The following is a 27881-nucleotide window of genomic DNA, read 5'->3' on the forward strand; positions in this document are numbered from 1 at the left end:
TCCCCTCCGGTGGTGGCGCCGCCTCGCGCTTCGCTGCCTGGCCCTCGGGCGGCCGTCCCGGCGGCGGGATGTGCTCGGCCCGGCAGCTCCTCGGAAGCGGCGGTGGCAGCGACTGCAGCGGTGACGGCGGGGCGCGCGGCGAGGACCGGGACGCGCTGGCCGAGCAGGCGGCGGCGGGGACCGAAGGGGAGCCCGGGGCGAGCCCGCGGCGGAGCGGGCGGCGGCCGCCGGAGGAGCGCGGGCAGGTGAGCGGGCGGGCGGCGGGCCGGTTCCGAGCGCCCCGGCGGAGGGCGTGGCCGGCGGGCGCGTGGCCCGGAAGAGCGGTTGGGCCGGCGCGGGCCGGGTGCGAGGCCTGGTGCGGCGGGTCCGCACGGCCCTTCGCGGCCCGGCTCCGTGGGGTGCCCTCTCAGTGCCCACCGCCCCGAAGCCTCCTCTAAACACTTCTTTTTCAACTCGGGGCGAGTCCGTCCCCTGCGCTGGTTTCGGGGCCCCACCCCGGCCCCCCGATCCTGGCGGCGGGCGCACCTAGCGTGGCGGGAGGTGTGGGTGTGGGCGGGTGTCGCCCCAGCCCCGCCGGGTCCGAGGCGCGGGCAGCCGCGATACTGCCATCCAGGTCTTGCCAGGGACTTCCCGAGAGCAATCCTTCCCGTGCACACAAGAGCTAAACTTCATTTTAAAAGTAAAAGAATCGGGAAATTCGCTTCCAACGGGTACCAAGGGCATTATAACACATCAGATACGGTCAACATATGCCCAGGAATTTAATCCGAGAAATTGAACTACACCTGGGATGAATTTTCACCAGCAAATACGATTACGTTCAAAAATAGGAGAAATAAGCCAACTTTCAGAATCGCATTAAGGAACAGGAATTCAAATCATGACTTGCCTTTACTACAGCCTGTGCTGCTGGGAGATTCCACACCTGTCTCCTCTCATTTTCCTTCTCCATCTGTCTTTGTTGTAACGTTTAGCAAACTCCACTATCACTAAATACACTAAGAGATTAAGTATAACTTCTAGTGTGCCAATATTTTACTCAGGACACAGGAATAACAGTGTGTGGCACACACAGGATTTGTCTTAGCATTAGGCTTGCTCACCATATGGAAGTGTAAGTTTTCATCTTTATGACAAGACTAGAGGCTCAGTGCATGAGCACTGGAGGGAGTTCCCTCAGCCCGGCCTGCCCCCTCTCACAGTCCGGGAGCCCTCAGGGGCGGGAGGCGACCCAGTGACCAGGGGAAGGTGACATCCCATTACACCTCTGCTGCTGCCACTGCCGGCCCTGGTTACTGGAGCCTTGGGCGGCCTTGGTTACCTGAGCCTCAGGCTGGCTCTGGGCACGTGGGCAGCCGCCATCCAAGGCTTGCCTGTGCCTTGGGCCGGCCCTGGGGGGAAGCTGAGGGGACTGCGTGCTGCCATCTTTGCAATGGTGTGAAGGTCAATTAGCATATTCCCACTTTATTAGATGGGATAAGAGATGGTGACTGAAGCAAAACATTGGTAGCCAGTCTCTCCCTGGTAGTTTTCCCCCTTAATTGCACCATAACTCAGTAGCTAAAGGGCTTAGTTTCCTCTTACCTTAGTTGTTGAGCTGGAAACATGAAGAAAAGGGCAACAGGAAGGCAGGGGAGGAGGAGTGGGGGAAGTAGGGGTTTGTGGTGCATTTGAGCTGCGGTTCCCAAAGTAAACTTTCAAATGGTTGTAAGAGAGCATGTAAAATACTTTGTTTAGGCCAGCCGGTGTGGCTCAGTGATTGAGCGTCAGCCTATGAACCAGGAGGTCACGGTTTGATCCCGGGTCAGGCACATGCCTGGGTTGCTGGCTCGATCCCCAGTAGGGGTTAGCCGAACAATGATTCTCTCTCATCATTGATGTTTCTGTCTTTCCCTTCCTCTCCCTTCCTCTCCCTTCCTCTCTCTGAAATCAATGAAAAGATAAATAAAAATAAAATACTTTATGTAAGCTTTTGTGAATTGTCAGTTGCTCTGGTCTTGCCAGAGCTGCTTAAGGTACAAAGGAAAAGCATGAAACGAAAGAAAGAATGAAACATATTTCTAGAAAACATATATCTCTTTGCATACCTGCTGCTTCCGTTGCATATCATGGAAATTCATTTTTCTGTACTCCTTCGAAAATGTTATTTTTATCACAGGATTGATTTATGTCCTCTAAGCCTACATACACAGTAATTGAAAATAATGCCTGAGCTATGCATTTCCTCCTCTATCAGCGCCAAAGAAGAATTTCTTACCAAGAAGTCAAAAATATACAACAAACCTGGTTCAACCCAACCCATTGGTGCAAGGAGCAAGCTTTTGTGATCAATCATTTTTTGGTAATATTATTACAAAGGCTTATTTTCTAGTTTTATTTTAGCTCCTGTAAATGAAATTTAAAATTTTGTCTGCACTGCCTTGCATTAATGATAGAGGTAGCTACAGATATGAAGATGTATGAAGGAAAGAGAAATGAAATTAAAAACATACCCTACGGAGTTGTTTCATTTAGCTTTTCTTTAGGGAGATGATGTGTGTGTTTTTAAGGACACACTGACTTTACATTACAGATGGAATATTTTTGAAAACTTGGTTTGTAAACTAGTTATTTAGAATTTAAATGAACTTTTCCATAGAAACAATGATATAAACAGAAACAGAATCACAACTAATTAGCTGGAAATGTGGCAGAGATGGTTTTCTTCCTGTCCTTTCTGCTGAGCTCAGTCCCTTGGCATCCCAGCGTCTTTGTGGCCCGCGGACATTGGGAGAGAACTGGCTGCAGTGGTGGCGGCAGCAGTGGCAGCTCCTCTATATCTGGGTCAGGGCTACGCTGGGGTGCTCTTTACCGCAGTAGCTCCGGAAGGCACCTGCCTTCTGCTCCTCCAGATCTTCAGTGATTTTTGTCAGCCCCTTCACAGAGTTTCGCTCTTATCTGATAAGTTGATGAAGTGGATTTCTTCCCCAGGCTGAAGGCTCCTCTACATACATCCTTTCCTTCACTGATTTTTCTGTCCTCTTTTTTTCCGAAAGGCTCATAACCTTCCCTCAACCTGGAAGGCTCTTGCATCAGATTTGACTACACAAATCTTTGGCTCAAGGTATAATGATACCAGATCAAAGTGTCTATGTATTTTGGTGTTTACTTCATGTAATACTGAAATGTTGGCATTAATATAGGTGTTTTAATAACTGAGATATTGTCAGCCTCGGTTTTTTACAATTTGTCATTAGATGCCACTCCATCTGAGAGAAACCTAAGGTTCCTGTGCCCTTTTGGCCAGGTCTTTCCAGGCAGGATGGTTGACAAAGGAGGCCTGATTAAAATCAAGTACCCTAGGAAAGAAGGACTTTAAAGAATGGACCAAGTCTCTAGATGAAGTAGGAGTCAGGCCTCTCAGAGAAGTAAGCTAGGGAGAGAGGCAAAATGCCCAAGGAACTGAAGGCAGGGCACAGTTACCCTGCACGTGTGTTGGTAATTGTATGCATGAGAGATGATCTAAATATGTTTACAACTGTGAGGGCCTTCTTGTACAAGAGTCTCTGCCCTGTTGCACAGCTGGAAGGCTAACCTTCTCCGGTCCATTTATTAGACATCTGTAATGTGAGTGGCATCCACTTAGATGCAGCAGTTCACAGCCTTGCTTACCTAGAGCTTAGAGAGGTCCCATTATCCTTAGATTGATCTTTAGCCTTAAGGTCTTTGTGATTAGCAGAGTAATGTGTACTTCAGAAAATGTAGAAATATAGAAAGATCTAAAGAAGAAAACAAAAGCATTTGAAATCCCACACTGAGGAATATTTTGTTGTAAAATATAAAAATTTGGTACTACTGCATTAATATATTTTTATGTATGTGCATATGTGTATATATACACAGGGATATGTTTTTAACATGTTTTAATGTAGTATTTGAATTTGGTATCTTGTTTTATCTACTTAGCATATTTTGTCATTTTTTCCATGTTATCAAAAATTGTTTTTAAAAATTATATCTAGGGCTGCCTAATAGTTTACTCCTCCAAAACAGCACACTGACGTTGCTTTAAATTTCCTTTTATAAATACTGCGGTCATGAAAGTCTTTGCTTGTAAATCCTCACAGTTCTACTTTGGAATAGATTCCTAGAAGTGAAAGAACTAGGTCAATGAATCAAACTCTGAAGCCTTTCAAAACATCCTAAAGCATTGCATTCAAGAAAGGTTACAGCAATGTATACTTCTATCTTTGGTATATTCGAGTGCTGATTGGAAACCATCCATGCCAGCAAAGAGCAATATAATTTATAAATTAATCTTGGCCAATTTCCTAGGCAAAAATTATCTTACTGTTGTAAGACATTGCTGTAGAGGTTTTCTAAACCATGTACAGGGATGGGCATAAGTAGGATTACAGTTTATATAGAAAAAGATAAATACAAAAAAAATAATACAATAATAAATAAGACAACTCACAACTGTAAACCTACTTTTGCCCACCCCTGTGTGTGTATATACACACATTTGTATTTCATATATATAAACATTTGTATTTCTTTTTTTAATATGTTTTTATTGATTTTAGAGACAGAGGAAGGGAGAGGAAGAGAGAGAGATAGAAACATTGATGAGAAACACTAATCATCCGCCTCCCACATGCCCTCCCACATCCCCTCTTCTCTTCTCCCCCTGTTCCCGCACCCCTAGGGGATAGAGCCCACAAGCTGGGCACATGCACTGATTGGGAATCAAACCAGTGACCTCTTGGTGTATAGGTCGATGCTCAACCACTGAGCCACACCGGTAATATTCTTTGACCATTTTCCTTTTGGCATTGTATTTATCCCTTATTTCACATTGATTATAAATAATTTTTTCTGTTTGCTGTTTACTTGATAACTTTGTTTATGATGTTTTGTATTTAGAAATTCAATACACTTTTATTAGCTAAAGGAATTTTTTTGGTAATTTCATACACATCACCCACACTCACAGATAAACACAGTACTCTCTCCACATATATACAAGGTATCTATATATATTTGTTTAGAGCCATGGTTGGCAAACTGCGGCTTGCGAGCCACATGCGGCTCTTTGGCCCCTTAAGTGTGGCTCTTCCTAAGCCTTAGGAGTACCCTAATTAAGTTAATAACAATGTACCTACCTATATAGTTTAAGTTTAAAAAATTTGGCTCTCAAAAGAAATTTCAATCGTTGTACTGTTGATATTTGGCTCTGTTGACTAATGAGTTTGCCGACCACTGATTTAAGAGCATTCTTTTTAATTCTACAGTTAGTTAAATACCCACCAATTCTCTCTCTCTCTCTCTCTTTCTCTCTTTCTCTCTTTCTCTCTTTCACTCTCTCTGTATGTGTGTGTTTATGGGTTTGTTTTTTTACCTATGCATATAATCATTTTAGAATGGTTAATGTATAATGTGAGGTATGGAGCTAATCTTCTATTTTTTTTCCTAATCATTGAATAACCCACTTTCTCCCTGGCTTTACAATCCTTTAAAATAATTATGAATACTAAAGTCTGTATTAAACTTTTATATTTTTGTTGGTATTATGAAAGGGATTTTTTTTCCACATTATGATTTTGCTCTTGGTTTCTAGCTATTGGTTCTTACATAGTTTTTAACTAGCTACCTTTCTGAATTTTTTAGTTAATAAATACTATTAGCTCTTAGATTTGACTTTTTGTATCTTCTAGGTATTAATCATCCAGTGTATAAACAAGGTTGATTTTGCTTCTTTTCAAATGGTAATGCTTCATTTCTGTTTTTTTGCTTTATACAATGCTTGGAACTCTCACATCAATGCTGGCTCATAGATATTTAAGCAAGTTAACTTTTCATCCTTCAATTTCTTCATCTATATAGATGGACTCATAGTTGTATGAACATCAGGATTGTTGGGAGAATTACATGAGTTAATAATATATGTAAAGTGCTTATAGCAGCTCCCAACACATAATTGGCATGTAAATTAGCTTTTGGACCCAATTTTCAACCAGAACTCTAGCTTAAAGAAACCTGAAAAATGCCCCTCTTAGGTTTTACAGACTGCAGTTAGAAAGTGAAGGTGGAATAGAACAGTTCTCCTCAGCTTTAATTTGCATACAAATCATCTCTTGTTAAATGCAGATTGTGATTTCATTGATCTGGGGTGAGGCCTTAGATTTTGCATCTCTAACAAGCTCCCAACACTGAGTGGCAAAGGACTAGAGGACAAGCAAGACAAACCACTGTGTTCATCGTACTCTCTGTAATGGTATATAGATATAAATGATATAGATATAGAGATAGAAATAGAGGTAGAGGCAGAGATAGAGGTAGAGATATAGAGATAGAGATAAAGATAGAGATAGAGGTAGAGTGATAGACACAGAGATATATAGATTTGTTCTAGGTTCTACAACTAAGTGGTACTAAAGCAGACCAGAATGCAGGTCTCCAAGCTCCAAAGCCAGTGTTTTTTCATATATAGAAAGAGCTCTCCTACATGATGGGTAAACAGTCACTGGCAAATCTCCCGCCCTCCCTTAGAATGTATAGTTCAAAACTAGATACACTTCCTTTTAATGCAGCTTGCAAGCAATTCTGTAACAAGAGCTATGAGTTTAGATGAATTCGGCCCTAAACTTAATCTCATATTGTTCTCAAGAATGTCCAGTCACTATAGTAACTGAGAGAGTAATTTTGCATATGGTAGGCATTTTTTGTTCATTTTTTAATCATTATATCAGTAGTTCTTAACTGGGGCAGTTTAGCTCATAGGGGACATTTGGCAATGTCTGAAGAGGTTTTTGATTGTTAAGACTGCTGGGGTGGCACTGGCATCTAATAGGTAGGGTCTAGGGATACTGCTAAACATCCTGTAATGCACAAAACATTCCCTTCAACAAAGCATTATCTAACTCAAAATGTTAATAGTGCCGAAGTTGGGAAAAACCCTGTTCAAAATGTACTAGGGTTATAGTGCTTTCACTTGTCAAGAATAATTCCTCTGCTAATAGATATTCCAATACATATGTAAAAATTGTGTATTTTCTTGAAGTCTACATTCCAAAGAGGTAATCTCCCAACTGATCTTTTTTTGCATCCCTTCTTCTAGCAGCTCCGCACATGCAACTTTCTCTATTTTGCGCGCTCTCTCTCTCAAATCCTTTCCGCCCTTTTCTTGCTACTCATCTCCGTTTTATCTCTATTGAGTGTCTCTTTGTCTCTTTGTCTTTTATTCTTCTCAGCCACTTTCTCTTTTTCCCCATACATCTCCTCCTTACTACATCCTCTCCCCTGAAGAAATAGAGAATTATGGAACAATTAAAAAGATGATGGAGTATGACATTTTTAAGTTTGAATCCTGGCTTTACTACTTTATTAGCCTTGTCATACTAATTACTTAATCCCTTTGAGCAGCAATTTTCAATCTTTTTCATCTCATGGCACATGTAAACTAATTACTAAAATTCTGCGACCAACAACAAAAAAAATTTTGGGCCCATTTGTCAAAAAAAAAAAAAAATAGGTATGATTTTGATTCATTCACACCAGATAGCTATTGTTGTGTTGGCTGCTGTCATTTTTTCATTCGACAATCTAAGGTAAAAGAGATCAGTGCCCCTGGTTAAATAGTCAGGTATTGCATATTTTAAAAATTCTTGTCATACCAGTTGAAAATCACTGCCTTAGAGAATGTTATCATTGTAATAGGTATAATGTTACTCACGTCTTAAAGTTCTTATGTGAATTCAGTGACATCCTATCTAATAATAGAGAAACATGGTAATTAACCGTAACTTCGCTACCCTTCCCATTGGCTAATCAGCGAGATATGCAAATTAACTGCCAGCCAAGATGGTGGCCGGCAGCCAGGCAGCTGAAGCGAACAGGAGGCTTGCTTGCTCCAGTGATGGAGAAAGCCAAGGTTCCCCACCTGCCACAGCCCAGCTCTGAGCTCCGGATGCAACAAAGTTGCAATTATAGAACCTAAACAAACCCCGGGTACCTGCTTTCAGCCAGCGCGGCCTCAGAGCTTAGAGTGGCCAGTAATGGCAACAGAGTTTCAATTATAGAATCTAAACAAACCCAGGTACCTTCTTTCAGCCGGCAACAGCCTCAGAGCTGGAGCCGGCTCTCAGCTCCAGTGACAGCTATAGAAGGTAAATAAATCCCAGAATAAAAAAAGAAAAAAGGAGAGGCTGTGAGCTTCAGTTGCCCACCAGCCTGAAAACAGCCCTCAGCCCCTCACCCAGACTGGCCAGGCACCCCAGTGGGGACCCCCACCCTGAAGGGGGTGTGACCAGCTGCAAACAGCCATCATCCCCTCATCCAGGCTGGCCAGGTACCCAAGCGGGACCCCCACCCTGATCCGGGACACCCTGAGGATGTCCGACTGCAGTTTAGGCCTGCTCCCCGCTGGCAAGTGGACATCCCCCGAGGGCTGCCGGGCTGCCAGAGGGATGTCTGATTGCCATCTTAGGCCCAATGCCCTGGGGAGCGAACCTAAGCCAGCAGGTGGTCATCCCCTGAGGGGTCCCAGACTGTGAGAGGTCACAGGCCGGGCTGAGGGACCCTTCCCCTCCCCTCCGAGTGCACAAATTTTTGTGCACCGGGCCTCTAGTTTTGTATATAAAATGCCAACATATACTAGGCCCTCAGTGAATATTAGAGACCTACCATATTTTTCCATGTATAAGACACTATTTTTTTCCAAAATCATTAGACCATACCTTGTCAAACAGGCTTCCTCCAATCATGAGCCTTATTGTTACAATGTCAGCCGATGCCATGATTGGAGGTGGAGGTGGAGAATGTGCAGATGCAACAGGGACCGGAGTGTTCTGAGCCCATAAAGCTGTCAAAAAATAAAAAGCTAAATACTGATAAGCATGGACACATATGTAATACCCTTTGTAATACTTTAAGCAATAAAAAAAAAAAGAAAAAAATAAATAAATAAATACGAATAAGCAATTGTCTTACTCTTCAAAATTCAAACTGAATGTAATCAGCCAAGCAAAAGAACATGGAAACAGAGCTGCAGAGAGACAATTTGGACCTCCTCCCACTGAGTATATGATCAGACAGTGGAGAAAACAGGAAGAACAACTCCTTACGATGCCAAAAAAGAAGAAGGCCTTAAGAGGAAAACCAGCAAAATGTTTAAAATATTGATTTCTTAATTTTGGGTTGGAAAAGTGGGTGGTGTCTTATACATGAGGGCATCTTATACACAGAAAAGTATATCTTTCCCCCTGGTTTCCTTCTTATTCCTATCAACCAACCACACGACAGTACTGAATTTTGTAGATGTAAGACTATCCAAACTGGTAGAGAATTTTTATAGTAACTTATTTGAGCCAAACAGAGAATATACCTGGAAGCAAGATCTCAACAGGAAAAAAAAAAAATGCTGCTGAGAAAAAGTTTACAGTTTCTTTTATGCATTTGAGATTAAGGAGGAAATGTAAAACATGAAGATGGGAGAAAGGTTGGGATCAAATTACAGAATAGCTAAACTCTTGCGTGTTCACACATGGATTGGATTACAGGTTCTCTCTTTGGGTGACCATTGCTTTAGAAGGAGGGGTCTAAAAAGGTGGTCATGTATTAGAAGGAGGGATCTGAAAGTGGGTATTCCAAAGGCGTGATAACCTAGATGCACAAAAACAATGGACAGGGTTTGCTTTAGGCAAAAATAAAGAAGTTATATGCCTGGGGCATGACTACCCACCATGACCTTCCCAGTTAGGAATTTATGATCAGATCACTCTGTGAGGTTGTTTTCCATTTGAACCCCTTTTTTGTCCATAATTTTAATATATGTAATTTTCAGATTTCAAGAATATTTATTTACTGAAAAATACATCAAGATTTCCTAATCTAAAAATTATATGATATTTTATATTTATCTAAAAAAATTTAATCTGCCTTGGCCAGGTGGCTCAGTTGGTTGGAGTATCACCCCATACACTAAAAGGTTGTGGGTTCAATACCCATTCAGGGCACATTTATAGGCTGCAGATTTGATCCTGGTTGGGGCTCATATAGGAGGAACCAATCGATGTTTCTCTCTCTCAAAATAAATTAAAAAAATAAAAACATATCCTCAAGTGAGGATTTTAAAAAATTAAAAATTAACCTACCAGCCTACATTATGTTGCTTTTTGTGTAGATTTTCAGTTGATTTTTTTTATTGTAGGTCACTGATCCTTGCTAGGAAAAAGAATACCCACCCTCTGTCCAATTTATTTTTTAATTTCTTGTTCAAACTAAGTGTGAAAGCAATGTTAAAGGGAAAACTAAATGTACATGACATTAGCTTTGCCCTAAGAGGCCTGAGGAGAAACTCTATATCCTTATTCAAGTCTTCTTTAAGCCTTTGCCACAGTGTCTTTAGTTTCTGTCTTCTCTGTAGTTACAATCTTATCTTGCAGTAGCAGCCACATGTTGGTATCTTCAAAAACCTTGAGTTCCAACTAGTCATGTTTTGGTTCATTAAGTGGTGTGTGTGTGTGTGTGTGTGTGTGTGTGTGTGTGTGTGTGTGTGTTTAAGGGAATTGATAAGACAGTCAAGAATTAGTTTTATTTGAGCAGAGAAATTGAATTTCTAATAAACTTGAAACAAAAGATACTTTCTCTCCTCTGATCTAATCTTTTCCCATATCCAGTGTTTTTTTCCATTTAACCTCATTGGCAGCTATGCCTTATCTTGGCATAGAAAGAAGTGATTGGCTTTACTTCTTGTTGCTATTCCTTTGTGGCAACAACTATAGCTTATCAAAATTCTGAGCAAAGAAAAATCACGATGAATATGTTTTGAACATTTTGGAAAATGAAGGATAAAATTATTAATACTTAATATGTAAATACATATTAAGAAAATTCAATTTCATTTGTGATTTTTTACTTCTACTACCTTTGATATAATTTTTCTCTAACATCTGTGGTTCACATTTTTTATTTCCTCTTCCAGTTAATGTGAAATAAATTTATTTATTTTTTTTATTCTATTGATCAAAATTTTACTTAGATACATGCAGATCATCTACAGAGGAAGGGAATTTAAGTTTGATTTTTCATGACTGGCAAATTTCATCAGACTGATTGCCATCAGAGTTCCCTATTCCATGATTTCAGAGGTAATTACGTACAAAAGAGGCTCTTGTCACCGCTAGAAGTTAAGAATTAAGGAGAGTTATTTTTCGGGAAAGATGTTTGAATTGGCTACTTTCAATAGACAAGCTATTAGGTAGCATACAGTAGTTCCCCCTTATCTATGGTTTCAGTTATCTTCAGTTAAGTGTAACCCAAAAATATTAAATGGAAACTTCCAGAAATAAACAATTCATAGTTTCTAAGTTGCACATTGTTGTGAGTAGTAGTATGAAATATCTCAAAGTCTTCCTTCCTTCCTGCCCGGGACATAAGTCATCCCTTTGACCGGCGTCTCCACACTGTACAAACTACCTGCCATTAGTCATGTAGTAGCTATCTGGGACATCAGATCCACTGTCAAGGTATCACAGTGCTTGTGTTCAAGTTTCCCTTATACGTAGTCTAACACTTTGCCACAATGCCCAAGTCATTCACCTCAGTTCATCTCATCACATAGGCATTGTATCAGTCACATCACAGAAAAAAGAGTGACTATAGTACAATAAGATACTTTGAGAGACAGATCATATTCACCTAACGTTTATTACAATATATTGTTTAATTATTTTATTATTAGTTATTGTTCATCTCTTACTGCATCTAATTTATAAATTAAACTTTATAACAGGTATGAATATATAGGAAAAAAACATGGTGTACATAGGGTACTATCCCTGATTTCCGGTATCCATTGGGGGCCTTAGCACATAATCCTCCTCAGATAAGGGGGATTGCAGTACTGCCCTGCATATCCGAGGCACTCAATAATGTCACCAGAGGCTTCATTTTTTAAAAACAAGTAGTATGTTGTTCAAGTATCTATATATATAAAAGGCTGATATGCAAAGTGTCCTCTCGGGAGTTTGACCGGAGACTGGGAGTTCAGTCGCTTCCTATGATGTGCACTGACCACTGGGGGGAAGCACGGCACAAAGGAAGGCCCTGGCCGGCAGCCAGAAGACCCCATCGACCCTGATCACCAGCCAGGCTTAGGGACCCTGCCCATGCAAGAATTTTGGGCATTGGGCTTCTGGTATAATTATAAACTAGAGGCCTGGTTTGTGCACAGGTGGGGTCCCTCAGCCTTGCCTGCATCCTCTTGCAATTCAGGACCCCTCGGGGGATGTTGGAGAGCCAGTTTCTGCCCGATCCCTGCAGGCCAGGCTGAGGGACCCCACCAGTGCACAGATCCATGCACCATAAGATCTTTGGTTAATCTCTTCCCACCCTCTCCCCAGCAGCAACCTAACTCACGGCTGATTCTGTGAGGAATCAGACTCCCTCCTCCCTCCTCTCTGGGTCCTGGGTGAGGGTGAAGCAGATTCAAGGCCGACAGTGCCCCAGGAGCAACCTAACCCAGGGCCTATTCCACGAGGAATCGAGCTCCCTCCTATACTGGTTGAAGCGTCTGCCCCCTGGTGGTCATTGTGCCTCATAGCTGCCAGGTGAATGGTCGGACAATCGCTTAGGCTTTTATGTATATATAGATGGCATACTCTTCCACTACAATAGGCAACTCTTTTAATAATAGATATGGCTGATATTATATGTATCTTTTTGAATACTTGGTTGTTTCATTTGTCCATATTTGCAACTATGACTTAAAGTATTGAATCCTTTTGGTTAAAATGAAAATGAGTGCAAATTTTAATGTTTTTTGCTTTATACTAATTTCAAAGACTAATTCAAGAACTAGCTGGTATTCTCATTGATTTTTTATTCATCTCCTCAAAAAGTTCTTTTTTTTCTTTATTGGTTCTATGTAGTTTAATGGGAAATAGTATAAGTGGATGCTATAACTAGCATTGACAAACAAGTTCTAAATGTAATAGTAACCATGTCATAAATTATGTAATACATAATGCTGTGGTTGGGTAAAGATTTATATAATTATAAATTTTTATTTAACATATTTTTGCACATTGTGTTGTAAATTAAACTGCAACTACATTTAGTATCCAATAAGCAGGAAAACATGTCAGTCTCACTAGAAATTTAAAAATGCTAATTAAACCTATTAGGAATGATTATTCACCTATCAAGTTGTTAAAGATTAGAAAGATGAATAGTGTGGGTTTAGAGAAACAGTATATGAAATAATACGCTAAAGTTAGAAGTATAAATTGGTTTAGTCTTTCTGAAGGGAAATCTGATATCAAACTTCATGAGTAGATATATATTGCCCCACTTTAATGATGTAAAAACTATAGCACAGCAAAGTTAAATAACACACTGGAAGTATCACAGTTAGTGAATTGTGGAGTTCAGATTTAAAGCCATGCTTAAAGCCTGAGTCCTTAACCACCAAGCTAGTGTTGGGGCATGAAATCAATGTAACAGATTGTGGATAGAAATTGTTCGAATGTATCACAGATGGTATGAGTGTCATGCCATGGAACTTTAGTTTATATGGGTCCAGAAATAAAATATATCTAATTGTGGATCACAGTCACAGTCACTGCACAAGGCAAGCCAGCTCAGTTCTGTCTCCGACTTCTTCCCCATAGTTTCCCTCTGCAGCGCATCAGATCATCAGCTTAACTGTTAGCTTTCCAAGATCCCAGCTCTGCCTAAGCTATAGAAAAAACCTCCAACCCACCACAATCTTCCTCTTTTCCACTACTCTGTTTTATTTTCCTTATAGCTCTCACACTATTTAAAAGTATTTATTTGTTAATGTGTTTATTCTCTGCCACTTCTCATTCACCCCTTCACAGGTTCACACTAAACCATAATCTCCGTGAAAGTAGAGATCACATTATGCTCCAAACAATTAATTTGGTATATCTGAGGTAGTACAGAGCCTGTAAAAACTTCTATCCAAATGATACTGTTGGTAAAAACTCAATTGATGTTTTTGCTGAAGCAATGTGGCAAAAAATGATCATGACAGAAATTAGAGAGAGGACTTTGTATATAATAGGAGCAAATTCTATTATCAGAATCAACAACAAAGAAACTAGTGGTTTTAGTTGCCATTGAGCTAATGAACCTTGTAAGACGTTTGTAAGAATTTAGGCAAGGATTGTGTTCCTTGATATATTGTATTTAAAAACCACCATAATATCAAGAAGGTGAAATGCTAATGAACATAGGGTCGTGGAATACTGTTATTAATCTACGTAATTACTCTAAATTTGCAGTTTTGTTTTTAACTTTTCTTCTAGTGAATATAGGAAGATAATAAATGAAACCCAGAGCTAACATAAGTTAAAATTCAGATTAGCCATTTTTCATAATGGCGATTATAAAGTACTAGTGACCCAGCGTGCGAAATCGCGCGAGACCCAGGACCCCAGACCGCACTGCGGGACTCCCCAAGTCCCACCGTTGCGGCTGGACTCCCCCACTGCGTGCGCCTCCCAGTGCACGCAGCCCCGCCCACCCGCGCACCTCGCGGTACACGCAGCCTCCTGGTGACCAGTCTTTGGTCATTATGGTGTGACGGAGTCATGGCCAAGGGGTTTTTATAATAGAGATTATTTGCAAATGAGGTAATATTATAGCTCTTATTACATGTAAAATGAACATGCATTAAGGATTTTATTTAACTCATTAATGAGGGATCCAGCAAGTGTTACATCTGATTCAAAGAAAAAAATTAAAGAAACAAAAAAAGTATATGGAGAAAATGTTGAAATGAACTTACACATAGACATGAAACTTACTCTTTCCATAGGCAGGGGAGGGAACCTTCCCTGGAACAGAATTTGTTCACATGTGGATAGATAAGAATTATTTTGCATTGCTATCAGTTTTCTACAGACCTGCAAAATAACTCAAAAGCCATGAAGGCTATATAATATTCTAAAAGATGCATTGTTTTTCATGAGACACCCCATATTTTTTATTTTTTGCTTTTTTCTTAATTTCTTTATAGCAATAAAGAAGGTAATTTCTAAAAATGACCACACAAAGTAGATTAATTTGTGGATAGAGGGTACTCCGTTTCTTACTTTACAATGTCTCATGCTACTAGAAAATATTAACTCTATTCTAATCTCCTTTCATGGTACTATTGTATATATACATTCAATGTGTATGTGACTTGCATGCATGTGAAAAGCAAGGATTGATTTCTATTTGAAGTTCTTTCTGATGAGTTATAGAACTAAAATTAACCTGATACTAAAAGAACTACCAAAAAAAAGTATTGCTGCTTCAAGAATTCCATAACTATGTCTACTACTTATTAGCACACAAATCCCAATTTCTTGTTCATATCATTCTAGCATATTTAACCCATATGTTGAATGGTTATTGGTTTCAGAGACAACTTTGTCTATTCAAGATTTTCACAGGAGTGTAGAAGCACATTTAGTTTAAGTTTTTAATTTTAAAGAAGGTCAAGAATGAAGTGGTTTCTTCATAGAGAATTAACTGTTTAGCATGACCAACTGTGTAAAACAATTGATAATAAATATATGAAGAAAATACCAAATTTATTTCTTCATTATTAAGTATATATGCATACATAGTTTAATAGTAATATAATGAAAAGGCTATAATGATTCTGCCATATTTGGATGATAATATTTTTCCTTTGGAGTTTAAATTATTAACTTCTTGGAAATCAGTCTTTGTGTATTCTATCCTTGTCTACTAATTTTAGAATTCAGTTGTGCTAACCATCTGGCTATATACTGAAGATATTTTCTTTCTCCATTTGTATTATATTGAATATGAATTGCTTTAACAACTAATTATAGTCATTGTATTATACAAATTTTCTGTATTTATTATTTGTTCCTCATTTTTCTGTATAACATATACATATACCCTTGATAGCTTCTCATTTATGGATTGAAAACTTTTATTGAGGGGTAAGAGGGCTGGGGGAGGATGAAGAGACTAAAGGGAGTTAAATATATCAGTGATGGAGGGAGACTAGACTTTGGGTGGTGAGCACAGAATGCAATATGTAGATGATTATAGAATTGTACACTTGAATCTTATGTTATTAACCAGTGCCACCCCAATAAATTTAATTTATAAAAAACTTATTGAGCTCCTACTGTTTTTCAGGCACTGCTCTAGGCACCCGGGACACAAAGACACAAACAGAAACAGGCACAAATCTCTCCCCTCATTAATCTTGCACTGTACTAGGGAGAGAGAGAAACAGTAAATAAATGAGCAGAACATCAGTGGGTTATTTTTTTTTCCAAAAAAAATAAAAGTAGGGAAGGTGGATAGGGAGTATGGGTATGGGGTAGCATTGTTATTTTTAAACAAGGCAGTCATGAAAGGGCTCGCTGAGCTATACTTGCACAGGCCTAAAGGAAGTGAGAAGTACTTACCTGCCTTTGTTTCTCCTTTTGCTTTGACTCCCTAGGAAGGGAGAGCCAAACGTAAGGCTCAGTCTTAGTAATTGTGTTAACAACATATCTTTCCCCAGTCAGGTTTCTCAATCCTTTCTCACCTATCCCCTCTTGCAGTTGTTTATTTTTTATTACTATTTTATTTATTTGTTCCTATGCAAGGAAATTCAAATCCTTTGTGGAAAGATGAGAGGAAAAATAAATTGAATTATGGACTTACTTCCGTTAGCAAATTTCATCGTTTACATTTCTTAAGGAGTATCTATCATGTAATCACACCTCATAAGGAATTTATTTAAATATATTGCTTTCTTTTTAATACCCGGTTCATTTCCTTTGCACTAAGGGATTTACAGGTTTGAAGAGCAGTTTATTGGAAAGAGCTCAGAATTTATAGTCAGAAGATTCCTGAGTTCAAATCCTCGCTGGATGACTGATTCTGGGAAATTGCTTCACCCCAAGAGTATAATAACATCTGGCTTACGGCATTTTTGTGATGAGCAAATGCTTGGAATGTGTGTGTTTAATACGTTTGTTTGAATAAATGGAATATTCTGGGGAATGCCACTTAAAAAGGGGGGGGGGAGGAATCAAATTTAAACTATAGTGATATTTTTTCTAAGGAGATTAAATATATTTCACCAATAATGTTTTTCTTGGCCAGAGTGTGATTTAAAAAATGAAAGTCTAATCCTGCACATGTGGTTCAGGGGTTGAGCGTCAACCCATGAACCAGAGATCACGGTTCGATTCCTGGTCAGGGCACGTGCCCAGGTTGCAGTCTCAATCCCCAGTAGAGGATGTGCAGGAGGTAACCAATCGATGATTCTTCCTCATCATTGGTGTTTCTATCTCTCTCTCCCTCTCCCTTCCTCTCTGAAATCAATAAAAACATAAAAATTAATTAAAAATGAATGTCTTAAGCATATAGACCATAGAAACACTAATAAAATCTCCATCAGGAGGGACTATAAAGTAAGAAGAAAAGCAGGCCTACAGATAAGTCCCTGAGGAGTTCCAACAGAAACTCAGGGAAATGAGCTAGCAAAAGTTGAACCAAAAGGACAAAGACAATAAAGACATATAGAGTGACTAGCAGGCTTCTCGCTTGCATTTGCATTCACTGAGGTAGGGGACCCTGAAGGAAGAGCAAGTTTAGGACAAATGATTATGAGTTTGATACAGGGCCTGTTGAGTTTGAGCTTCCTGTACGTCATCTCTGAGGAAATGCTGAATAGACAGTTGACCATACAAGTCTAGAAATCTGAAAGGTTTCCTGAGCTGAGAAGTAATGCTCAGGAAGATAAAACTATGAATCTTGTGTAAAAGTACAGATGCTTTTTACTAGTAAGGAAGTGTGCAGCCATGTTTTAATATAGTGATTTGAGTACATATCTTTTCCTATGTATTAAGCAACTTAATGTCAGGGAATATGGATTATTTATTTTGCGTGCCCCACAGCACTTACCTTGCTCATGGTATGCATTCAATTATTATGTATTGAATTGAACTAAATTAACTAAAGGGTTTACTTTGCAAGCCAGACTGTTCTGTGAGTCAAGAACTGTGAATTCTTAGAGTTGGAGTTTTCAGTAATCAAGGATCAGTGGTACTCTGAGAGGACGCGACACACACTAAGAACCAGAGGGTGGCTTCCTGGAAGTAAGCAGCTGTCAGTCCGGCAAACCAGTCAGGACTGAGCAGGCTTGCCACAGATAGTGCACAGCACATCTTGGATAAAATGCAGGTGCAAACATGCTGAGAGGAGAGAATAATGTAACTACAGACTATTACAATAGGCAGAAAACTTGTAGTCATTTTCACTGTATCGTCATTTGCCTAAAATTAAAATAACTAATATACTTCATTATAAAACAAGGTGGCTTTATATAGCTATACTGTTTTTCAAAGAATTTTTTTCATAAGAAATATCATAAACCCATAAGCTCTTTTTACCTACAAGACTAAATTCCTACAGATTCTTTAGTATCATAATGAAAATCAATTAAACTTTTCCCCCACTTTGTCCAGATGGTTGATTGATAATTTAATAGGCATTTTATTTTATAAGAATTGAACCATAGCGGTTATTTCAGAACTGCAAAGAAAAAAAATTAGCCAAGTCACTAGATTTAACAAAAAGTACAGTATATAAAACAAGAAGCTGTTATTATGTAGAACACAACAGATAGCTCCCAAACATTGTTATATAAGTGGTGTTTTTATAGCTGTTTGAAATATTGTCAGATTTTAAGTATTGGTAACTTCGTTCTGAGACAAAATTCCTACTATAAATCTTAAAGGCAACATAATTCTAACAAGGATTGCTCTATATTTGCAGAGTTCTATTAAACATACCAGTCATGTTAATCTTTAACTCTTCAGATATGATATGGAAAAGATATATAACAGCATAAGCAAACTTAACACTATTTTCAATTTTTTTAAAATCTTTTTTAAAAATATATTTTTATTGATTTCAGAGAGGAAGGGAGAGATAGAAACATCAATGATGAGAGAGAATCATTGATTGGCTTCCTCCTGCACGCCCCACACTGGGGATCAAGCCCACAACCCGGGCATGTGCCCTTGACCGGAATCGAACCTGGGACCCTTCAGTCCGCAGGCCGACGCTCTATCCACCTAGCCAAACCAGCTAGGGCTATTTTCAAATATTCATAAAGCTGTACAGCATTGGCCTAGATCAGCCATTTTCAACCAGTATGGTGTTGTATGTTTTAAAAATTCTTGCTGTACACCAGTTGAAAATCACTGATCCAGATATACACTTAAAACTTCTGTTCTAAAATCTAACTTAAAAGAAAGATATTCACAAAGTCGTAAATGTTGGGGTGATTCTTTCAATAGATTATGGTGAAAAAATCATAACAGCAGCATCAGTGATAGACCCAGTGCTTTTAAGAATCAGTCATCTAGACAAACCATGATGGTGGCATAGGTAAACACCTGAAATTGCTGTCTCACACAACCACTTCAAAAATACAACTAAAAGACAAAACAGACATCATCCAGAACCACAAGAAGGCTGGCTGAGTGGAAATTCTACAACTAGAAGGAAAGAGAAAAGCACACTGAGACTCAGAGGAGGCACAGAAGTAAAGTGCAGAGGTAAGGAGGCTCGAGCGTGCACGGAAAGGTGCTGGCAACAGAGGACACCGGTGTCTTTTGCAATCGGGAGGGAGGCACAAGCTCCTGACGGCCCTGACTCCAGTTCCGGGCGAGTCTCTGGGGACCCAGACTCATACGGGGAGAAACTGGACTGTCTGGCATCGGTCGGAACTCGAGGGCAGCTTTCTCTCAGAGGTGCTTTCAGCGATTACCGAGGGACACTGAGACCCGGGACCTCTTAGGGCAGGACTGAGGATCAGCCATAGCTGTTTGCTCCACCCTGTTGATTCCCTGAGACCCCGCCCCACCCAAGCTGTGCCCAGAGGCTTTTGCATATGAATAGTCTGGCCCTTTGCTATCTAAAATTACCTAACAATCTGCAGCTGGCTCAGAGAGACCCAGAACATCCAAAAGAAGGCCCAAGGCCCCACAGCAGCTTGCATTGCTTCACAGCTGGGCCTCATCTGGGCACCTCCAAAACCCAAACAAGGAAGAGGAACCTGCAGATCTCTTCATAGCTCCTGCTGGGTAGCCTCAGGCAGAGGCTAAATTAGCACCTCCTTAAGGATCCAAGAGTCTGTGTACCCAGTGGTCAAATTGGGACCATCCAGATTACAACTCCGCAGATCCATAAGGGACACATTCAGAGGGCAGACTCAGTGAGCACCAAAGCCCCACTGAAGCAAGTCTTGCCCCATAAGGGTGTCTTCAGCACAGAAGTTCTCCCACTGTAGACACAGCTGATTCTCACAGCCAATTGGCCTGGAGGTCAATTCCTCCCAGTGATACCTACAACAATCAAGGCTTAACTACAACAAGACTGTGCACACAGCCCACAAAGGGGTGCACCAAGAGTGTCCACCCCAGGTAATTGGGGAGGCTGAGCCACTGGGCCCTCTAAGACACCTTGCACAGAAAGCCACTCTATCAACACAGGGAAGCATAAAAAATGCAGAGACAAAGAAACAGATCAGAAATGGAGGAAAGCAAACTACTGGATATAGAGTTCAAAACCACAGTTAAAAGGTTTTTCAAGAATTTTCTAGAAACCGCCGATAAATTTAGTGAGACCCTCAAGGATATGAAAAAGGACCAACTAGAAATTAAGCATACACTGACTGAAATAAAGAGTAATATACAGAGATCCAACAGCAGACAAGAGGATCTCAAGAATCAAGTCAAAGATTTGAAATATGAAGAAGTAAAAAACACCCAACTGGGAAAGCAAAAAGAAAAAGAATCCAAAAATATGAAGATAGTCTAAGGAGCCTCTGGGTCAACTTCAAGCGCACCAACATCCAAATTATAGGGGTGCCAGAAGAAGAGAGGGAGCAAGATATTGAAAACCTATTTGAAGAAATAATGACAGAAAACTTCCCCTCCCTGGTGAAAGAAATAGGCTTACAAGTCCAGGAAGCACAGAGAACCCCAAACAAAAGGAATCTAAAGAGGACCACACCAAGACACATCATAATTAAAATGCCAAGGGCAAAAGACAAAGAGAAAATCTTAAAAGCAGCAAGAGAAAAAAAGTCAGTTACCTACAAGAGAGTACCCATACGACTGTCAGCTGATTTCTCAACAGAAACTATGCAGGCCAGAAGGGAGTGGCAAGAAATATTCAAAGTGATGAATAGCAAGAACCTACAACCAAGATTACTTTACCGAGCAAAGCTAAAAATTATGAACAATTACATATCTATCAACTAGTGAATCTAAAAATCAAGTGAATAAAAAATCTGATGAACAGAGTAAACTGGTGAATATAATAGAATCAGGGGCATAGAAAGGGAGTGGACTTACAATTCTCGGGGGGGAAAGGGGTGGGGGGGTGGGAAGAGACTGGACAAAAATCGTACACCTATGGATGAGGACAGTGGGGGGGGGGTAAGGGCAGAGGGTGGGGTGGGAACTGGGTGGAGGGGAGCTATGGGGGGAAAAAGGAACAACTGTAATAATCTGAACAATAAAGATTTATTTTAAAAAAATAAATTACAGTAAAAAAAAAGAATCAGTCATCTATTTAGTGCTTCAGATTCTGATTCGTGCCTCTGATTTTGTAATAACTTTGCCTTTCTTTGTCTTAAGAGGAAGTGTGACTAATAGACAAGTGTTTCAGTTCTAATCAGGATTTCTATTTTGCTTCTTTTGCTTTAGGAATGAAAAGGTGTGTTACAGTATAAAATCCATTTTTCTACTTAGATGAATGGGTGGGAACATTTGGGATTATGATTCGTTGTTAACCTTAAAAGGAAATCGCAATACCTCTAGGAGGGAGAAGATAGAAAAGTGGCAAAAATTTGGAGCAATAAATATGAGGAATTGGATGGACAGTTATCAAGAGGTGACGGAAAGGATTGATAACATGGGAGAAGTACTAAGAACACCAGGATAATATCTCTGAGCACAATTTTTAGCCCAGTAGAAGAAAGAGGGAAATTGGAGGCTACTGTAAGTCAGGGAGTGGGGAGATCATGTGGCTATGAATTCATAGTGGAAATGGTAGACTGTGAGCTCTAGACTGCAAGGAGAAAATGAAAGCAATCAGAAATTTTTAAAATACATAACTACTTCTTTCTTAATATGTATTTCATGTGTTTATTACAGAATGAAACTCTCTTGTTGGTGTTTTGCAAATGTGAGACTCCTGCCCTTTTAAATGAAAGTAACAAGATCTTTTTCAAGAAATGTCTTTCCTTTGAGAGGTTGAGTGAGATGGTAGAGTAGATTAAGTTCCAGTATTTTTTCAGAGAAGACTTTTCAGTCTAAAAGCCCTCTGAAACAGACTGAAATTTTTTCTGTTATTGTTATTCCTCCTTAATGTTTGTCTCTCCATAATCATATTCAATAAAAAAATTTTATTTATAAAAGCAACCTTTCTATGATCACTGGAGCATATTCTATAGTCATGCACCACATATCAACGTCTCAGTCAGTGACAGACCACATATACAACAGTGGTCCCATCCTATATAATAAAAGGGCAATATGCAAATAGACCAAACTGCAGAACCAAACAACCAATCAAAGCATAATATGCTAATGATATGTATGCTAAGGCTGCTCAACTGCTCACTATGATGTACACTGACCACCAGGGAGCAGATGCTCCAACCGGTAGGTTAGCTCACTACTGGGGTCAGGCCAATCAGGACTGAGCGAGATGGACCCGACCTGACCTGGAACCCTCCCGTGGTCCCTCCCCAGCCTGATCGTGCACTGGTGGGATCCCTCAGCCTGGCCTGCACCCTCTCGCAATCCAGGACCCCTTGGGGGATGTCAGAGAACCGGTTTCAGCCTGATCCCGCAGGCCACTCCCCTTGGGAGGGCTCCAGAGGCAGGGCTTATGGCTGGTGAGCGCTGCTGTGAGCCTCTCCCGATTGGGACTGGTTGGGCACAAGCCCACAGCAGGCACAGTGGGGCCAGGATGAGCAGGAGCAGCAGGTAGGAGGTTGGACTGTGGTTTTGGCCTGATCCCTGCAGGCTACTCAGAGGGACCCTACCTGTGCACATATTTGTGCACCGGGCCTCTAGTAGGATTATAATGGAGCTGAAAATTCCTATTGCATACTTGCATCATAGCCATCACAATGTAGTAGTGCAATGCTGGTGTAAACATACTTACTGTGCTGCCAGTTGTATAAAAGTATAGCACATACAATTATGTATAGTACATAATACTTGATAATGATAAAAGACTATGTTATAGGTTTATGTATTCATTATACTACACTTTTTATCATTTAGAACGTATTCTTTATACTTATAAAAAAATAGTATGCTTGTGTTACACCGGCAGCAGCCTCATATATCTTGTGTTTGTTATATCTTTTGCATGCATCATTTTCTCTCGTGCTTGATATAATTTCATGTTGTTTTGTTCATCATGGGTCCTAATCCTACAAAATCCACTGCTAATGTTGTCAGTAAGAGGCCATGTCCAGTGATTGACCTGGAAACGAAATTAAAAGTGATTATAGACAACGATGGTAGAAAATCCATGATGGTTATTGGTCACGGGTCAGGCATGTTCCTTTCACCACAATTGTGATCTTAAAGAACAAGAACTAAGTGGCTTGAGCTGTTAAAGTGTCAGCTTCTTTGAAGACAAGGAGACTAACAAAAAGTCAAGCAGAGAAACTTCTAATGACATGGATTGAAGGGCAAACATAGAAGCTATCCCACTCAGTCCTGTGGCAATCACAGCCAAAGCAAAAAGTTTGTGATGTTGAAAGAAAGGGCTGGACCCTACTACAATGTTGAATTTTCCACTAGCTCTGGGTGATTTAAACAATTCAAGGACCATTATTCATTGCATAATGTGAAAGTGGTAAATCTGCAAGTGTCGATAGGAAGGCAGCTGGATAATTTTGGGGTATCTCAGAATTTTTCTCTTGTCATGTATAATTGGGTACACATGGACATTTTCTGGGGAACAGACTTGACTTCTAGGTGAACTTTTGGGCTTATTGTACAAAATTATTTCTATTTGTAAACTATGTATTTCTCTCTATGAGATTAATAAGAGGCATTTAAGACATTTGTAGAATTTAGACAGGAAACTATGCAAGGGCCTATGCTGAAGTCTCCTTAGCTGAGGCAAAGGCTGAAAGATCATAGCAGTAATGACTAAGGATTGCTCAATAGTAGCAGCAAGATATGCTCCAGTCAGCTGAGGCTAGGATCCTTAAAGTCTTTGTGTCAAAGGAGCACACTAAAAAAAAAAGCTTCCTTACAAATCCAGGGCCCTGCCTCCAAAAAGGAGGTTGCTGGGAAAATGTTGTTTTGAAATTATGGCCACTGATAAGAGCAGTACAAACATGGCTCTTCAGGTAAGCAGCTAGCTGTCTTTTTGCAATTCCAGGAAACTAGGAAAATGAATATTAATCAGGTCCTTCCTTCATCTTGTAAATCAGTGTTCTGGTAGTTGAAGATCAGTCAATGCTGATTTTCACAGAAAATAAATCAGTGCTTTCCACATTCTTGAAAGGTGAGCACAGGCACAGTTCTATATGTCGATCAAAAGGAACATTCCAAGTATTTATTGAATGATTATCAGAAGTATAATCATTACTTCCAGTACTTTGGGAGATAACGAAGAGTTATGAGATAGCCTTTATTCTTAAAAACCTTCACCTATTTCTCATTTTCATGTTTATGTTTTGTTTTGTCTGTTTGTCTTTAAAGGATTGTGAAGAATCACAGAACCATGCTGGCGATCCTGTTGGAGATGACTACAAAAAGATGGGAACACTTTTTGGTGAGCTGAACAAAAACCTCATCAACATGGGCTTTACGAGGATGTACCTTGGAGAACGGATTGTGGAACCAGTGATCGTCATTTTCTTTTGGGTTATGCTGTGGTTCCTTGGCCTACAAGCCTTTGGACTAGTGGCTGTTCTTTGCCTTGTCATTATTTATGTGCAACATTAAAATATGGCCGAATGAGCTGTTGGTTGACATTTGGTAGCCATATAAAAAATAATTAGTGAAGTTATGTATTTCACTACATGAAAGCCAAAAAGTTTGCCTTGTTTCAAATTGTGTGCTGTTTTATAATATAATTATAAGTGGATATTGTTTAAAATAAAACTCAACTCTTGATTATAACAGGGTTCAATATACATCTTGTAGCTTATTCAAAACTCTTGTTTTAATACTATAATCTGTGCCCATTTTTAAATATCCCTACTTCCATGCCAAATCTTAAATACCACCACCAAGTGAGCAGGGAAAATAACAGGATATGGAGTTCAAATTGGGCAATATAGGTCTTATAAAGAGCTCCAGTAAAATATGTTAGAAGAAAAATGATAAAACAATAAGCTAAAAATAAGTTGTACTTGGGGAATTTCTCCCTACCCACTCCCACCAAATAACCCCATATTATTTGGGAAATAATTTGGACTTCTATTGTCCCTGCTCAGCCCAAAACATTGTATATGATAATTACTATACACTACCTTAACGTTTTTATGAAAATCAGTAAAGTTAGCACATCTTCTACAGATTGACAATAATATATTTATTATTGCTTGGGAAACTTCCCAAGTTAAATATAACTTTTTTACAATGAAACATGTGGGCCTGAAATCACTTCAGTATATCATTTGAAGTTTTAGATAATTTTGGTGCTAATTACTTTTTGTGAGTTTTTAAAGTATCCTAAGCCAGATCCATAGTTAGTTGTACCCCATAGTAATGCTATATTTTCTTGTACCTAACAAGTTGCATATTTTTTCCTAGAGAGACATTTGCAGTGTTTTTGTTTTTTCAAAATTTGTATTTTATAGTTCTTTTATAAAAATTATTCTAAGACTTTAAAAACCAATTTATCTTGGCATGAATTACTTTTTCCCCCAAAAAATTGATTTGTATTATAGCTGAAATACTTAACTATTGTTTTGGGGGGGGGGGGTCAGTTCATTTCTTTGATATATGTATTGGAAATTACAGTATTACAGAATAAAAACCAAATGCTTAAATGGAATTTAACAGCCAATTGTAATAATATTCCTCTAAGGCTAAAGTGGAATTATTAATGTGTCTTCATTCAGCACTTTGGAAATTTATATTGAAACTAGAGGCCCAGTGCATGAAATTCGTGCACGGGAGGGGGAGTCCCTCAGCCTGGCCTGCACCCTCTCCAATCTGGGACCCCTCGGGGGATGTCCGACTGCCGGTTTAGGCCCAATCCCACAGGGACAGTCAGACATCCCTCTCACAATCCAGGGCCACTGGCTCCTAACCGCTTGCCTGTCTGCCGGTCTGATCACCCCCAACTGCTCCCCTGTTGGCCTGATTGCCCCCAGCTGCCCTCCCCTGCCATATTGATCACCCCTAACTGCCTCTGCCTGCTGGCCTGATCACCCCCTAACTGCTCCCCTGCCGGCCTGATTGTCTCCAACTGCCCTCCCCTGCCAACTTGATCACTCCCAACTGCCCTCCCCTGCCAGCCTGATCACCCCCAACTGCCCTCCCCTGCCAGCCTGATCACCCCCAACTGCCCTCCCCTGCTGGCCTGATTGCCCCCTACTGCCCTCCCCTGCCAACCTGATCACCCCCAACTGCCCTCCCCTGCTGGCCTGATTGCCCCCTACTGCCCTCCCCTGCCAGCCTGATCACCCCCAACTGCCCTCCCCTGCTGGCCTGATTGCCCCCTACTGCCCTCCCCTGCCAATCTGATCACCCCCAACTGCCCTCCCCTGCTGGCCTGATCACCCCTAACTGCCTCTGCCTTGGCCCCTGCCACCATGGCTTTGTCTGGAAGGACGTCCGGAAGATATCTCGTCTAATTAGCACATTACCCTTTTATTAGTATAGATAAGCATTTCTTTAAATACACTTTGAAAATGGAAAATGGCTTAGTGACATTTTAGATTTTTGTCAGAGAACCTAAAATTTTTACACTTTTGTCTCAAAGAGTTTCTATATATACAAAGGAGAGGTAGTTAAGATAATTATCTAAAAATTCAAGTTAAATAAGAGGAAAATGGAACATTGGGGCATTTTTACCTTTGGCAGGGCAATCACTAAATGATGTAAAGTGTATACTAGTCCACTTTGTGAATTTTTTACCCAATCCTGTTTTTTAAATTTATAAGTTCTCCATGTTTTCTATTCTGAAGCAGAATATTAATGAAAAATATGCAAGTTAGATTTTTTAAATCAGATAATCCTGAACAAAAATACCAGTCATTGGGTAATAAAACATATTGTACATTTGTATAAATATAGGCCTTTTAAAGTTTGACTTTGAAAAAAGATTTTGTATTATACCATTGTGTTTTCATTGGGCTTGCAGTATGTTTATGGTCACCTTTATAAATTCGGCCAAGTGTAAGTTATTTGAAAAGCTGTCTTCATTTGTGCACAGTGGAATTGTGAAGTTTTTAATAGAAGCCATGAGATTTTTTTATACCTGCATTAAATATTAAATGTGCATTCTTTTCTATGCTACCAGGAATTTTAATTTCCCTTTGGAATGTGAAAAATACATAGTATGCATAATAACAACTCTGGTTCCACCAGTGCCTGATGTTGAAAGTATTTTAAAAGTAAGTTTTAAAAGTAATTATTTAGTATACTAACAATACTATGTTTCTACACAGTGTGTTAATAGTGTATATATTAAATTATATAAAGAAATTAGATATTTTGCTGCTATTCTTTCTGCATATATTATTCGTTACATCAGTATACCATCAAAGTGTTTGCTTTGATAGGGAAAAGGCAAACTTTGCTTATTTGCTGGAAATAAAATATTTTTTAATGAAATATATTAGA

At 39.7% G+C, this 27881-nt stretch overlaps 1 protein-coding gene across 1 annotated transcript; it reads left to right on the plus strand.

The window, feature by feature from the left end:
* On the plus strand, positions 1 to 27789 carry FAM241A (family with sequence similarity 241 member A). Its single transcript, XM_081094137.1, has 2 exons — positions 1 to 245; positions 24783 to 27789. The coding sequence occupies exons 1-2, from the start codon at positions 69 to 71 to the stop codon at positions 25026 to 25028; spliced, it is 423 nt and encodes a 140-aa protein (XP_080950263.1). The 5' UTR covers positions 1 to 68; the 3' UTR covers positions 25029 to 27789.
* The last annotated feature ends 92 nt before the right edge of the window (positions 27790 to 27881 follow it).

The sequence above is a fragment of the Myotis nattereri genome, assembly GCF_964212035.1.
Source record: "Myotis nattereri genome assembly, chromosome: 1".
In the NCBI taxonomy this organism is placed as follows: Eukaryota; Metazoa; Chordata; class Mammalia; order Chiroptera; family Vespertilionidae; genus Myotis; species Myotis nattereri.